The sequence below is a fragment of the Zootoca vivipara genome, chromosome 3 (assembly GCF_965207765.1).
Source record: "Zootoca vivipara chromosome 3, rZooViv2.hap1.1, whole genome shotgun sequence".
NCBI lineage: Eukaryota > Metazoa > Chordata > Lepidosauria > Squamata > Lacertidae > Zootoca > Zootoca vivipara.
This window is the reverse complement of record NC_142586.1, coordinates 82,061,751-82,076,465: the sequence shown is the minus strand read 5'-3', so window position 1 is coordinate 82,076,465 and position 14,715 is coordinate 82,061,751. Positions and strand designations below refer to the sequence as shown.

General features: G+C 48.2%; 1 protein-coding gene across 7 annotated transcripts in view; it reads right to left on the bottom strand.

Moving 5' to 3' along the window:
• Positions 1-5,176: 5,176 nt before the first annotated feature.
• SLC29A1 (solute carrier family 29 member 1 (Augustine blood group)) overlaps positions 5,177-14,715 on the bottom strand; it is an 80,013-nt gene continuing 70,474 nt past the window's right edge. For all 7 annotated transcript variants that reach the window (XM_035108170.3, XM_035108173.3, XM_088667355.1 and 4 more), the window contains 2 exons: positions 9,685-9,884; positions 5,177-6,595 (listed from right to left, as the gene is read on the bottom strand). In XM_035108170.3, coding sequence (XP_034964061.2) covers positions 6,484-6,595; positions 9,685-9,884 — 312 coding nt within the window. In that variant the 3' untranslated portion in view covers positions 5,177-6,483. The remainder of the gene's footprint in view (positions 6,596-9,684; positions 9,885-14,715) is intronic.

Below are 14,715 nucleotides of genomic sequence, written 5' to 3'. Positions count from 1 at the left end.
CCCAATATTTAACTGGAAATTGCTTCCCTGCAATTCCCACCCATAGGTCCTACTCCTGCCTTCTGTGGCAACCCTTTAGATATTGGGCTGCTATTATTCCTCCCCTTAATCTCTTCTCTAGGCCAAATATTGTACACCCAGCAATCTTATTGCCTCAAAAGCTTTTACAGCAAATGATTCCATCTTGGCTTTTTGGCTAAAATAAAAGGTAATGTGTGTAACTGGTTAATCTAACAGCACATGGGTAGGCAAACTAAGGCCTGGGGGCCGAAAGCGGCCCAATCGCCTTCTCAATCTGGCCCGTGGATGGTCTGGGAATCAGTGTGTTTTTACATGAGTAGAATGTGTCCTTTTATTTAAAATGCATCTCTGTTAGTCCAGCCACCCACAAGGTCTTAGGGACAGTGGACTGCTGAAAAGGTTTGCCGACCCCTGATCTAACAGATCAATCCATTGAAAGTTGCAGTTCTTCCAGATTTAGAACCTTGTTAACCTTAATTCAAAAAGCTAACTCTTGCAGCACAAACAGTAGTTGCTCTGGGACCGTTTATTGTGGGATCAGCTTCTACAGACTACCGAAAAGGTGGAGAATCTGTAACCTTTCAAACTGTTGTTGGACTCCAACTCCCAGTAGCACCAGTCACCATGACTAATGGCCAGTGGTGATGGGAGTTGTAGTTCAACATCTGGTTCCACATCCTTGGAAAATGGGTTTCAGTTGGGCAATGTGACAAAGTGAATTCCATTCAGTCTATGAAATCTTTGTGGTTTTAAGGTGCCACAAGAGTCTGGCGGGCCTAGTGGTTTTGAGTCCCCAACCAGAATGCATAGGTTTTTAGAAACTGTATTTACTTTATTGTAACCTGCCCCAAAGGCTGGGTAAACAACACAAAATTAGTATTTCATTAAATTGGTATTGGCTTTCCAGCATGTTGTGACCAACAGGCTTCAGGATAAAAGACCCTACATTCAGAGAGTTGCAGAAGAGCTTTTATTTCAGTGCCAGTTCAAAATCAGATGCATGTAAATATGTTACAATTACAGTGCAGACACAAAACCCAATTTAAGCATCAACTTAATAGGGCCAAAACTAGGCTTTTTCACCCGGTTAAAGACCTAATTGGCACACCCAGGGTGCACAATTGCATCCAGACATACAGAGGCTGGGAGCCTCAATGGCGCCTATCTGGAGGCTTAAAGGTAAAGGTAAAGGGACCCCTGACCATTAGGTCCAGTCGTGACCGACTCTGGTGTTGCACACTCATCTCGCATTATTGGCCGAGGGAGCCGGCGTATAGCTTCCAGGTCATGTGGCCAGCATGACAAAGCCGCTTCTGGCAAACCAGAGCAGCACATGGAAACGCCTATTTATCTACTTGCATTTTGACGTGCTTTCGAACTGCTAGGTTGGCAGGAGCTGGGACCAAGCAACGGGAGCTCACCCCGTCACAGGGATTCGAACCGCCGACCTTCTGATCAGCAAGCCCTAGGCTCAGTGGTTTAACCACAGCGCCACCTGGGTTAACCCAGGGCAAAAAATCTGGCTAGCCCCCTCCCCCCAGCTAAGGCCCTGCGTAGAAATGTTTCACCTATTACTTTCCATTTGGATCAGGGAAAAGAAATCCCGCCTCAAGATCCACTAGGTTCAACTGGCCTTTCAAATACTTTTCAGGGCTTGATGACCTGAATGCTGGAGGACACAAACTAAAACATTACCAGGATTACTGCTTTAAATGACCCAAGTATCATTGGTTTAGCTGGAAGACTAGAAATCTGCTGGAAAACTTTTAAAAACTAGTCATGTGAAATGACCCTATTAAATAGAAATGCACTTAGGTATACAAAACTATTCATGTGTCTACAATTTCTCTCTGCATGTTGTGGGGATTTGGCCTTGAAAAGCAGCTAATAAATAAATGGAATGCAGGAATGAAAAGAGATATATGTGCTCGATTGTGAGTTGCGCTCCTCTCCCCACACATGGGAGGAGGAACGTCCTTGCCTTACTACAGCTTCGTCTCTCAGGCTGGAGCTGAGATTGTGGGACCCACAAGATCTTTCCCTCTTAAGTGAAAGAGAAAGCTGTGGGAGGAAACGCAGAGGCTCTGGGGCCGATTCAGTTCTCCCGCTTCCCCCAGATCTTTTAATAGCCAGATTACTACAAATTTCCTGTAACCAAAGGAGACCCCTTGCGCTCGAAAGCCGAAGGTAGGGCAATGGGGCCCCGCACTCTTTTCGCTCCAAAGGCCTGACTCCGCTTCCCGCCCCCGCCTTGTGTCTGTGGACAAAGCACTCTGTACATGCCCAGAGGCGCTCTCTTGTCTATTGCTGTGTGCGTTCCTGTCCTTAACCCAGGCACCTGAGTGCTTCCTACGGGTCGGTTTGCTTATAAACCCCCGCGGAGAGCAAGGGCCAAATGGGCTCTATAGACAATCGCTGCTCCCGAACGGAATCACTGCTCCCGGGTGCAGATTTGCTTTCCGAGAACCCGCCCGGTGTACGCATGCGCAGTCGCGCTCCCTCGAGGTGCGAGGCGGAGCCGCGGCCGCCGGCTTTGATTGGATTGCGACGGCGAGGCTGTGCGGGGACTATTTTTCTTGAGGTATTCTGCATGGGTAGCGTAGGGAGACGGTTGGCTGTGCTGCGACCACCTTCCAGTAGTTTCTTCGCGAAGCTCCTCGCTCCCTCCCTCCCTGTTCGGCTTGTGGCTTTCTTTTACCTCGCGCCCGCTTTCCCGCCTTGCGGGAATGCTTCTGACGCAGCGGCGGGCTCATTGCGTGGCCACCAGGGGGAGCCTGAACTCAGGCCTCTGCCGCACAAGCAGTGCATTTAAACCACCCAGACCCCCAAGAATGCTGGGAACTGTGACTTAGCTCTACACAGAACTACAATTCCCAGCACCCTTAAACTACATTTCCCGGGATTCTTTTTTTGCTGTGATGTGCTTTAAATGCCTAGTGTGCTGACCCGTAAGATCTAGCAACCAGAGCACCATGCAAATGCCAATAAATATTTCTGAAATCTAGGATTATTATTTTTTTGTGAGGACCAGAATTGAACCCAGCCAGCATTCCCCCCCCCACAAAATTTTCTTGATTTCAACAAGTGTGGTGTGGGGGGGAGGGGCGCTTTTTGGCCATCTACTGAAAATCATCCAGAATATTTCCAATAAATCCTGGTCTGCTTTCTGCCTACCTCTGTATAGGACAGATAGTAATCGTTTTTATTTTGTTTGTGTAACTGGTGCTACAAAAGCAGGAGGGACTGCCTGCCAGGTGCCCAGCAAGCCATGACAGGGTTCAAAATCCTGGTGGCCCCAAAGTTCACTGTGGGTGACCTCTCAGCCTAGCCTGCTTCACAGGCCTGTTTGTGAGGAGGATAAAATGGGGTAACTTCATCCATGTTGCTCATAGCTGCCAAGTTTTCCCTTTTCTCGCGAGGAAGCCTATTCAGCATAAGGGAAAATCCCTTTAAAAAAGGGGTAACTTGGCAGCTATGATGTTGCTATCATGTGCCCACCACACTGGAATCCATGGAGGAAGAGGCCAGGGATATAAATATGAGAGGCAAAATAGCTACAAGGGAAAACTGTCACACTGTTGCTGCCCCCTAAGCTTTATATGGCTTAGTAGGAATTTGAACTGGCATCTCCTGCCCACTAACAATGGCCCCATCTGCACTTTACATTTAAAGTAGCATTGTACCACTTTAAATTCATGGCTCCCCCCCCAACGAATCCTGGGAAATGTAGCGCATTAAGGATGCTGAGAGTTCTTAGAAGGCGCCTAGTCCCATCAGAAAGCTACCATTCCCAGAGTTCCCTGGGAGGAGGGATTGAGTGTTAAACTGGTCTGCTCCAAAAGGATCTCTCTCTTCACACTGAGTGAATGGCTATTCACGTGAAAAATGCAATTCAGTGTAAGAAAGCGTAAAGTTGGGGCAAAAAATCCTAACTTTACCTAGATGCTTATTATGGGATTGGAAGAGACAGCGACTGCCCAGGATAAAGATCTTTGGGGCATAGTTGAGAGCTCCATGAAAATGCTGAACTGGTGAATTTCATGCTAGGATCTCTAAGAAAGGGAACGACAATAAAACTGTGAATATCATAACGCCAAAATACAAACATCTATAGTTCAGTCAAACTTTGAATACTGTGTCACTACATTTCAACAAGGGTATCGTAGAGCTGTCTTAAAATGGGACTCAAATGTTTGCTCGGATATAAAATTTCAGGGAAATATATTTTGAGAATGAGTACAGTACTGTATTTGTTGTTTAGTCGTTTAGTCGTGTCCGACTCTTCGTGACCCCATGGACCATAGCACGCCAGGCACTCCTGTCTTGCACTGCCTCCCGCAGTTTGGTCAAACTCATGTCCGTAGCTTCGAGAATCAACTTCTGCCTTGCAGTATAGAAGTATGGCCAACAGGTGGTGTTCTAGTTCTACCATTGCCTTCAGAAGCCAAAGCCAATGACAAGCAATGTTTGGAAAACTTTACCTCTTGTAGTTGACATTTGTCTACTTATACAGTACTTAACACTTCTCCCCCTCTTCCCTTGAATGTTGTACCACCTACACACACGCAGACACACACAGACACACACAAACCAGTGAAGTTTCCAGATACAAAAATTGCAGTAACTAATGGAAAATTTGTGAAAGCATTGTTTTCTGGAGTGGAGCTGAGCAGGAAAGACATTCTGCCTTGCACTTCTCTTCACCTGCCGCGCTTTGTAGTGGGAAATGGGTGGAGGGAGTTTCAAGATGCAAACTGCCTGCAGAACATCATAGCTGCCAAGTTTTCCCTTTACTCGCGAGGAAGCCTATTCAGCATAAGGGAATTTCCCTTAAAAAAAGGGAGAACTTGGCAGCTATGCAGAACATTTAACATAACTCAGTCCTTCTAGTTTGTTCAGTGCTAACACGCCATCAACCTTTTAACATGTCTGGTCATTTCTTCTAGTGGTGTTTGGCTGTGCTCTCATCCAAGTGCTTGTTGCAATCTCATCCAAGTGCGCTACCCCCAATTTCCCTCTTTATAATTAACAATTACTTTTAAGGCTGCAGTCTTATACACACTTACAACGGGACTTCTCTGCAGGCATATATGGAATGTACTGTTCATTGCGAACCTTTACCTCCCATACACTCCACTCCACACCTTTCACAAGACAAGGTTCCAGGCATTTTTATTATTATAAAAAAGCAGTCCTATTTTAATTCACCTCCTAATTTAATAATACAAATCTTTTCCACACACTAGAGGACTACGAGCTTCTCCCCCCCCCCCAAAAAAATAAAAAATATATACCACAAGCATTGCCTTTTAAAAAACAGAGTACAAACAAAACAACTACAATCCTGAGCTTTATAAATCCAAGGAGGGCAGGAGACAAGCTGAGAATAGATTGCAAGTGCCTTGGGCCTTTGCTCTAAACAACCAGGGCAGGGGAGGGTATGGGATGAGGTCTGCCGTCCACTATAGCATTTCCTGAATTCCATGCATTAAAATGCACTCCTTCGGTGCTGCCACCTGGTGACCATGTGAGTAGAAAGTTGTCAAAGACATGGAGGCAGTTTTAAAACCGGGCATGTTCTGTTTGTATACAAAATGGCAAATGCACACATATATTTACAAAGGCAAAGTAATAGGGAGTAATTCGAGGTTCCAGGACTATGGCTCTCCAAAGCAATACACTCCATCATTGGCTTGCTCAGTCATATATATATTATATATATATATATTCACACACTTCTGCCAGTTATGGGTCAGGAGTAGCCAAGGTCCTCCTCCTTGGTCTTGGCACTTTTACCATACTCTAGACAGAAACCATCTATGCCTTGGGGAAATGTGGCTTGGGAGTGCCAGAAGTCCACCTCAAGAGAAGGGTTGCCTTCCAGAGGCAGGACATGACACCTGATTGACAGAACTCTGGGTATAACCTGTAATTATTGCCAAAATCATTTGGATTTCCCCCATCAGATAGCAAAGCAGATGCCAGAGAAGCTTGGACACTTAGGAGCAAGTCCTTCCAACCAAAGCAGGGGGTGGGAGACTGAAGTGGCAGTGAGGTGCAGGGGAAGAATCCCTTTTACAGAGCAGCGGAGACTTCAATGGTGTTCAAAAAAAATAGAAGTAGGGCAGACAGTCTTAAGCCAGTCCCCGCATAAGGAAACACGGTAAATGGTCCTGGGTTTGGGAGGCAGGACAGACAAATATCCCGATGTCAACCGGACCGCGGAGGGTTGGCATAATCCTTGGAAGTGGAGGTCATTCACAGCTGGCAGTAGAAAAGATGGGAAGGCTGGGCGTATTGCACAGAAGAGGAGCCAGGCCGCTAGCACAGCCCCACTGCAGGCCAAGAAGTGCTTGAGTCAGCTAAGGCAGTGAATTCCCGGGCAGCAGGCAAAACATCTTCCCTGGCACTGTGGCCTCTCTGAGCTGATCCTCTGCCCGCAAAGCACTCAGAGTGTGTCTGTTAGATGGCTAGTCGGATTGGGAAGGAAAGGACAGCCCCCAAGGCCAGGCCCAACGAGAGGAAGAATGCCATGATGGTCCCAGCGGTCTCTGCTTCATGGGACAGGACTTTCCTAGTGGGAGAAGTAAGGAGAAAACCTGGTCAGTTCAGGGCCGACACCCTGTTACCCCAGCCACCAACTGCTTGCACACAGTTCATAGGTGAGCCCACAGCCTTTCAGTGAGCCCAACAAAGGGATTCAGGCAGCCCTATGTGCCCAGCTTTGCCTGGAGATGCCAGGGGCATGTAGCTGGGCTTCCTTATATTCTTTCCTTGGCCTCTCCCATTTAAGAGTGTAAGCACCTTGGGGCAGAGGCCTGCCTTTAAGGTTTCGTTTGTTTCCATCACTCTGTAGGCACCAGGGTTCCAAGTGCATGGGCAGCACTGTGCAGAAAACCCAGGCAATAAGTTGCTAATCCCAAACCAGAAATGCAGAGGTGGCCCAACATTATGCTGCTAAGGGAGCTCAAGGGAGGCAAGCACAAACTGCATGCAGCTCCCACCTTGGCATATCTGGTTGATGGACTGAAGCTGGGGACTCAAGCACTAGAAAGGAGCTGGCAATTATTATAGATGGTTGAGATTAACTAGAATCGTAGAATTGTAAAGTTGGAAGGGACCACGAGGGCCATCTAGTCCAACCCCCCGCAATGCAGGAATCTCAACACAGGGTTCCCCATCCAATTTTAAACCGGACCGGACCCTGCTAAGCTTTGCAAATGTGCTAGCAGTTTTATTGCTGCACCACTACCTCAGGGGTGAAGAATCTTAGGTCCAGGGGTCAAATGTGGCCCTTCAGTCCTCTCTATCTGGCCCTAGGGCCTCACACCAGGCCACACCCATCCCCAGCCATGCCACATTACTGTTCCTCTCCCACACCCTCATCAACTTTTTTTTTTGCATGACTGTAATGTGTCCTTGAACTCTGATAAAGCCTCTTGCTTGCCTGGATGGGGTTGTGTTTGACTGGCTAAATGACATGTGGCAGTGCCATGTGTAAAACAGCACCATCTAGTGGAAGACGGGAGGTATTGATTTTCATTTATGGTGGAGACTGAAAGCTTATTTCAGGGTGTGCTTATTTTAGGGTTGCCCAAAACAAAACAAAAGCATTTTGTACATATTTTGGCTATTTATTGAGATCATTAAATTATAATAAAATATCGTATTATTGTTATTTTTATGTAGGCTATGATTGAAGCACCCAAACAATAGCTCGTAAAGCCCAACAATCAGCTGGTGGTGCTTTGCAAGCTGTGCCTTTGCCTGCACGTTTTGATTTCCAACCCTGCAGGCAAAAGTACAGGTCACCTGGCAACAGTGACATCAGGTGTCTGGCAGGTGGGTGGATCAGCACTTTGCGCAGGGCTCTTCAGTGCCTACAAACGCACCCCCCCTTCAGCTCAGTAGGGTGGGTGGGTGGGTGTGGCCAGGGGCGTCACAATGTGGGGGGACATGGGGGTGGTACGCCCTAGGTTCCACTCTGGGGGGGTGCCACTTGGCGCCCCCACCCCCGCAACTCCCAAGTTGAGCCTCCAGCTTCCTGGCGTGGACTTTTTACTGGGAGGCTGGAGGCTCGGTTTGGGAGTCGCGGGGGTGGGGGTGCCAAGTGGCACCTCCCCGCCGCACTGCGCAGATTGGAGTCGCCGGGGGCGGCGGCGGCGATACCCCGCTACATAACACGCATGTGCGGGGTATCGCAGCCCCCCCGCGCCTCCAAAGCTGCGTGCCTCCAGCTACAAACTCTGGGTAGAAAGCCCACCGGGTAGAAAGCCTGGAGTTTTGTAGCTGGAGGTGTTGGGGCGGGGCGGCGGCGGCGATACCCTGCCACGTAATACGCATGCATTGTTACGTAGCGACACATGCGTCGTTACGTAGCGGCGACGCCCCGCCCAGAGTGCATGGCAATTTGCCGCCCCGGGTGTTGCGGCGCCTCGCTACGCCCCTGGGTGTGGCTTGGCTGCAATGGTCTCACAGACCAAACGAGAAGGCATGGAAGACCTAATTAGCCCCACATGACAGAAATTCCCCACCACTGATCTAGTGTTTTGCAGAGAGTGGAAAATGGGGGTGTACACAGGTTGACCGAAACATGGAGCAACCAAGGCAGATACAAATAGAATCCTTGTCTATCTACAATGCCCTAGATTTTGAAGTGGTTTCAGATGGAGGTAATGCTGTGCTCCGCCATGTGGTTGGAAGCAGTCTCCTGCTGCGAAAAATTCCCTGAACCCAAGGAAATTGCTGTGGACCAATGTGGTAGACAGTTTTCAACCAGTGAGCCGTGGCACCCTGCGGTGCTTTGAATGAAGGCAACACAGGCCTCTGTCCCTCTTTTGATCTCACATCTTGCCTCCCATAGGCTTGCACAGCTCTTTGTTGCAGCAGCCCTGGCTACAAGCTCCAGAGGCGGAAGGAGGAAGCAAGCAAGCAAGCAAGCAAGCAAGCAAGCAAGCAAGCAAACAAACAAACAAACAAACAAACAAACAAACAAACAGGTAAGGAAGCCCAGCCAGCCAGTCCACCAGCCCTTGCTGTTGGGAATGTACAGACTGGCCAAGCAGGCAGTGTACTGGCTTTTCTTGGGCTTGCTGTGTGCAAGACCTGCCTGGGAGCTGAGTGCCTAATGCTGAAGGGGGGAGCCTTTCTGCCATGCAGGCCCAGCAGTGCCTGCTGCTGTCTGCCAAGGCGAGAAAGGTGCTGGCCTCATATTCACCTTTGGCCAGTCTCCGTCAGGTTGTTAAGGCTGGGGGCATCCTCTTCCCAGGCCCTTGAGGCACCTCTCTTTGGGGCAGGGGGTGCAGCTCAGAGACCAGAAGACTCCCAAGGAGAGAAGGCTGAGGGAACCCTCCACAAGGGAGGGTGTTCAAAAAGGGGTGAGGGGTTGCCAGCTCTGCAGCCAAGGGGTGACACAACTGGGCTCCTGAGCCCCACAGGGGTGCCGCAGAAAGAATGTAGTTGGTCAAGGGAGCCGTGGACTCGAAAAGGTTGAAAACCTCTGTGGTAGACGACTACTTGTCATCAAGTGCAATTTGGGCTGCAATAATAGCCCCTTGGGCAAACCCCATGCCAGTTCCCATAGAGCAGGAGAAGCAGAGTCTGGCAAGAGTTCAAGTCTGGCCCTTTTGCTCAGGCCTGCCTTCCTCTCAGGTGATTACTCACTTGGGTCCAAAGCACATGCAGAGGCTGGCCAGGTAGCCATTGGAGATGGAGAAGAAGAACATGAAGACGATGTACCAGGCATCATGGGCAAAGAGGACAGGCAGGTGACTGCGTGGGTACACATTACACAGCATGAAGAGGGGGATGAAGACCACACGGGAAACCACCATGATGGGCAGCAGGCGGCTGTCCTTCCCAGGCTGTATAAAATGGGGGAGAAGAAAATTAGTTCATTCAATCATCACGGCGAGAGACAAAGGAATGCAGTCTGTATCCCGTTAATGGCATTGCTTCAACTATCTCCACCCCTCTCCCTTCCTAGCAACAGCACTTCCCCTTACGGTGGCTGGCAGGGGCTAATTGTCTCCGAGTCCTTTGCTCTTGCACTCTCAATGAATGCCAAGTTCTGGGAGAAGCGGGGTCAGAAATACTCTCCAGTGATAACGTGTCTCCTGGCTGCTCTGTCTCGGTCTCTTCCTTCTCGTCTCCCAACACCTCCCAACTCTTCTGTTCGCCTGTCTCTGAGCTGTGACCTTCCTCAAACCAGTGCTGTAATTCAATACTGCCTTCCTCTTCTCTGGAAGCGTAAGGAAGAGAAAGGGGGGTGGGAATTTCCACCATTCCTCATCAAGCTCATCCCCTTCAGTCCAGTCCCTGACAGTAGTAAGCTGCTGGTATTTCCTCCCAATGCAAGTAGCTTCAGAGGAGCAATTTTGGTCAGGATTGCAACTGGGTTGTAAGGGCTAAACTCCCCTTCCTTTCTATTGAAATCCTGGTATTTATCAGACGCATCTGCAGATAGATAGGTATATTTCAGAGTATGCATGTTACATTTAACATCAAGCACATTTTATGTCTCATCTTGTTTGGCCCCATGCTATAGAACCTCCCTGCTTAATCTCCCTGCTCGTTGGAAGACATATTGTTCTCTGGGTTAACTGAGAATATACAACAGCTCGGCCTTCAGTACAAACTGCAGCTCTGTGCTCTTAATTCTGCAATTGTTAAGTGGGGAGGTGGGCTCCCAATATTATTCTGTATTTAAAACAGCACTTGTTTTATTCATATAGCCATGATTTAGTTGACCAAAGCAACTGACAAAACTATTTCTTATTTTGAACATCTTTATCCTAGTTTGTACCTGTACTGGATTTGATTCTGTTTTTACATATAAAAGTGTCCTTGTTATAATTGTTGGTTTTTTTAATACATGAAATTGTGCAATTGTTTTTATTGCAAACATCAATAAGGAGATATTTTGTGGAAGATTATTACGTATAATAAATGGAGTTAAGAAAAACAAGAAGATCCTAAGGGAAAGAGAACAAAGTCGTGCCTGAGCCAAAAGCAACCACCAGAAAAACAACAACCCATACATACAAAATGAGTCCCTGCCCCATGGAGCCTTCAGTCTATTTGTTTCCACGAGGGTACAGATTTGCTCAGCTTCTTCTCATGTATGTTCAGTCTAGTCTACCAACATACCCTTGTGGGTTCTGTTTCGTGAACTGCTGTTATCTTCCCACTGAAATTACACACAGCACAGAGAACAGTCTGTTCCTCGCACGCATCCTTAGTCACAGTCTGTTGGCCAAATCACGGGGAGAAGCGACTCCACAGAGGTCACAAAGGACATCTGGAAGTTGAGGGTTTTCCCACTTTCCCCTCTCATTGGGCACTTCCTCCCACCAAAGTGGGAGAACTTGTGCAGAGCTCCACAGGCACACTCCTCTGTGCCCAAGCAAAGGGAGAGCAAAGGCAAATGATCGAAAGAGCCACTGGGCGCTTCTGCCCTAGATCACTTGGGTCGCTGGCAATGGCAAAGTGCTGCACTATAATTCCACAGATGCAATACGCATCTTGGCAAAGAAAGCAGTTGGAAAAGCCACTGACACAAACATTAACGCACTATGGAACAGCTCACCCTTCCCTCAGCTTTGGCAAGGGGACCTGGCAAAATCTTGATAAGTGCCTGCGTGCTGCTCACATTAGTCTCCAATACTTTCTAGATCCTTGTCCCATGCACAAAAGTTGGCTAGTTCAAAAGCCTCCCAAGAGAACGTCCTTAGTATTGGCTGACAACAGCAAATCCACAATCTAAACTTGAGATGTTTTGCAGCCTAGCTCTCTTAACTGAGCCTTTGGGGAAAGGCGATAGCTCAGCTGCAAAGCAAGACAACTGTGTGCTTAAACTTCTAGTACCAGGGCTGTGTAAAACCCCTGCCCAAAGCCTGTCAGAGTAGCTCACACTCAGCTAGATGGTCTGATTCAATATAAGGCGGCTTCCAATGACAACATGAGGCCTGTAATTTGCTGTCAACCCTCCCATTTTTTGCGGGAAACCCCCTTATTTCAATCCGTTTCCCGCTGGCAGCCCAGATTGTAAAATATCCCGTAAATCTCCCGGATTTTAAAGGAAGCAGCTCCTCTCTCTCCCTACCGGCCAGGGAGGCTCCACTCAGCGCTCCCCCCCCCCCGCGAGCGAGCAGCCAGCCACCACCTGGTAAAATGCCTCGCTCGGTGGCTGGCTGCTCGCTCACTTGCCAAGTGCTGCCGGAAATCGCCTCTGCGCATGTCCGGGCATGCGCAGAAGTGATTTTCGGTGCCCAGACATGCAGACACGGGCAGCCTGGCATGTCTGGACATGCACAGAGGCGATTTCCGGTGCCCCGGACATGGGCAGTGCTGGCATGCGCAGAGGCGATTTCTGGCAGCACTCTGCAAGTGATCCCTTATTTTTAAATCCTAAAGTTGACAGCTATGCATAGCTATAAGCATTGACTCCTGATTTAAATAGGTCAGGTGATCCTTTAATTCCCTTCTTCTTGTTATACAGATAAGAGTTCAGGACAGTACTTTCATCCAGGTTCTCCATAGCTCAGGACTGCTAGAGGATCTTCAAACTGCCGCCTTTTGCCATCATTTCTCTCTCCCTTCCCCTGCATAATCCCCACATTAAATGAATACAGCTAGCTGTAAGGCTGCATAATCCCCAAGAAAGCTTCACACACAGAGAGCTACTGGCAGTCACCCAAAACATTGTTGAACTGTTACACACATTTCTATATATATATATATATATATATATATAGAGAGAGAGAGAGAGAGAGAGAGAGAGAGAGAGAGAGAGAGTGTCCTTATGAACTATTTCCATTATTTTTCCATGTACAATACTAATAAGAGCCAGAAAATGCTGCCTATGTTGACAAAATGGCTTAGCGTGCACAACTGCTAAGGGGTCTTTTGGTATACGCTGTCCCCATCTAAAGGGTTTACCATAGTGGCTTGATTCAGTACAGCTTTCCTTATGACCTCAACAGAATGTACCAACTTTTCCAAAAAAGAAAAAGAAAAAGAATCACTCACAAGGGCAAACTTATATACCATAGCAGAGGTCAAATTCTTAGTCCTGATTTTCTGGAGAACTTTTCACCAAATGGGTCACGGCATTATAAAGACCAGAACTAGACTTCCTGGGGGTTTAACTAGTCTCCGTTTGCCAAATTAGCACTGGTCCCTTATTAAAACACGAGAAGCTGGATGGGCCTATATCCAGGCACTTCAATAACAGTGGGGCAAGCAGCCCACCATCTACCTCGGTGTTGACCATGCTGTGGCGAACGAACACAACTATTATTTCTGCCCAAAGAGGAGGCAGCAGGAAAATGGATCTGCCAGAGGAAACGAGGGGCCTGGATGGATCATGAGGCTCAAACCACCTGTGGCATCAGACTTTCCACGCTGCTGTTTTGCAAGCATTTTTTGTACATCTTTCTCTTTGCATGGGCTACTGTTCAGAGACCTGGCGAGCGGGAGAGCCGTCAACAGAAAGAGAGAAGCAAAAGGTGAAGCTGGGCTTGGACTTCCCACAGAGGTGTATTGACTCAGACCAGGATGGGGTCTCTTACTTGTGCGCACCGATATATTTATCTGAACTGCAGTGGCTTAGGCCAAAGTGGTGAGCTGTAGTGCAGGTGCTCATCTTGCAGAGGGGCCCAAGAGGAAACCTGTTTCTCACAACCCTCGAGAAGAAGGTGGTTGATCTTTGGGTTCTCTGTACCCTCCACCCACAGATCTTGGGCTGGGCTGCCAGAGCCCTTTCTCTGTTGAATGGCCCCCATCACGCCACCTCTGTGCTGTACCAGACAGCCTGCTCATTGAGAGGCTGCAAGCGTGGGCTTGTTTACTAGAGTCTGCAATTGGTGAGATTTTTCTCTCCAAGCCGCATACATGGGGGCGGGGGACACAGAGGTGTGCCTCTTTCATGTGCCAAGCAAAACCATGAGCTGTCTTTGACTCTTCCCTTCCCACCTCTGCATTTCTTATTCTTTCCATGGTTGCTCATGTCTCTGGTTAGCTCATGTCTCTGGTCAACTTTGCCTCCCACTTTTCCTCCTGTTTTTGAAGTCTCCACCTTTACACCCCTTTCCCCTTCTTTCACTATTCCCAGACACTTTATTCCTCTCCACAGCGACTGTGGCCTTCTGTGGTACATTAAAAATTACACAACACACACTGACTCGCCCCTCTGTCACTGCCTGGCATCTCCTGCTCTACGACAGTCAGGCAGCTCTGCTCAACTTGCCTCTCCTTAACTGTAAAACATACCGGTAAGAACTACAGGGCCAGAGTGAGACATAGCTGAACAATAAAGCTGGTTGTAATGATGGAGAGCGGCAAAACTGTGAATCCATCTGCCCTCATTCGGAGGCAAAAAACTGGAAGAAATAATACCCGCATATCTCAGATGGAAAGACAGGACGTTTCTAAAAAGCCAACGGAGCCTGACCCAGAAAATGAAATATAAAGGTAGGGGGGAATGGCCGTTTTTGTGTCTCTGTATCCAGCTTGGGTCCAGTATATGGACATCTTTTTCTAGCCCCATGCTTCAGGGGTCTGTAGAATTCAGGCTCTCTCAGATCTAATTTGCTTTTTCACTAGAACCCCACAAACTGGAGCCAAGTGCAAAAGACGCAGTTAAAATTAGAGAACGGGGTGCCTCAAAGCACACTTTAGGAATTTAGTTTTTCA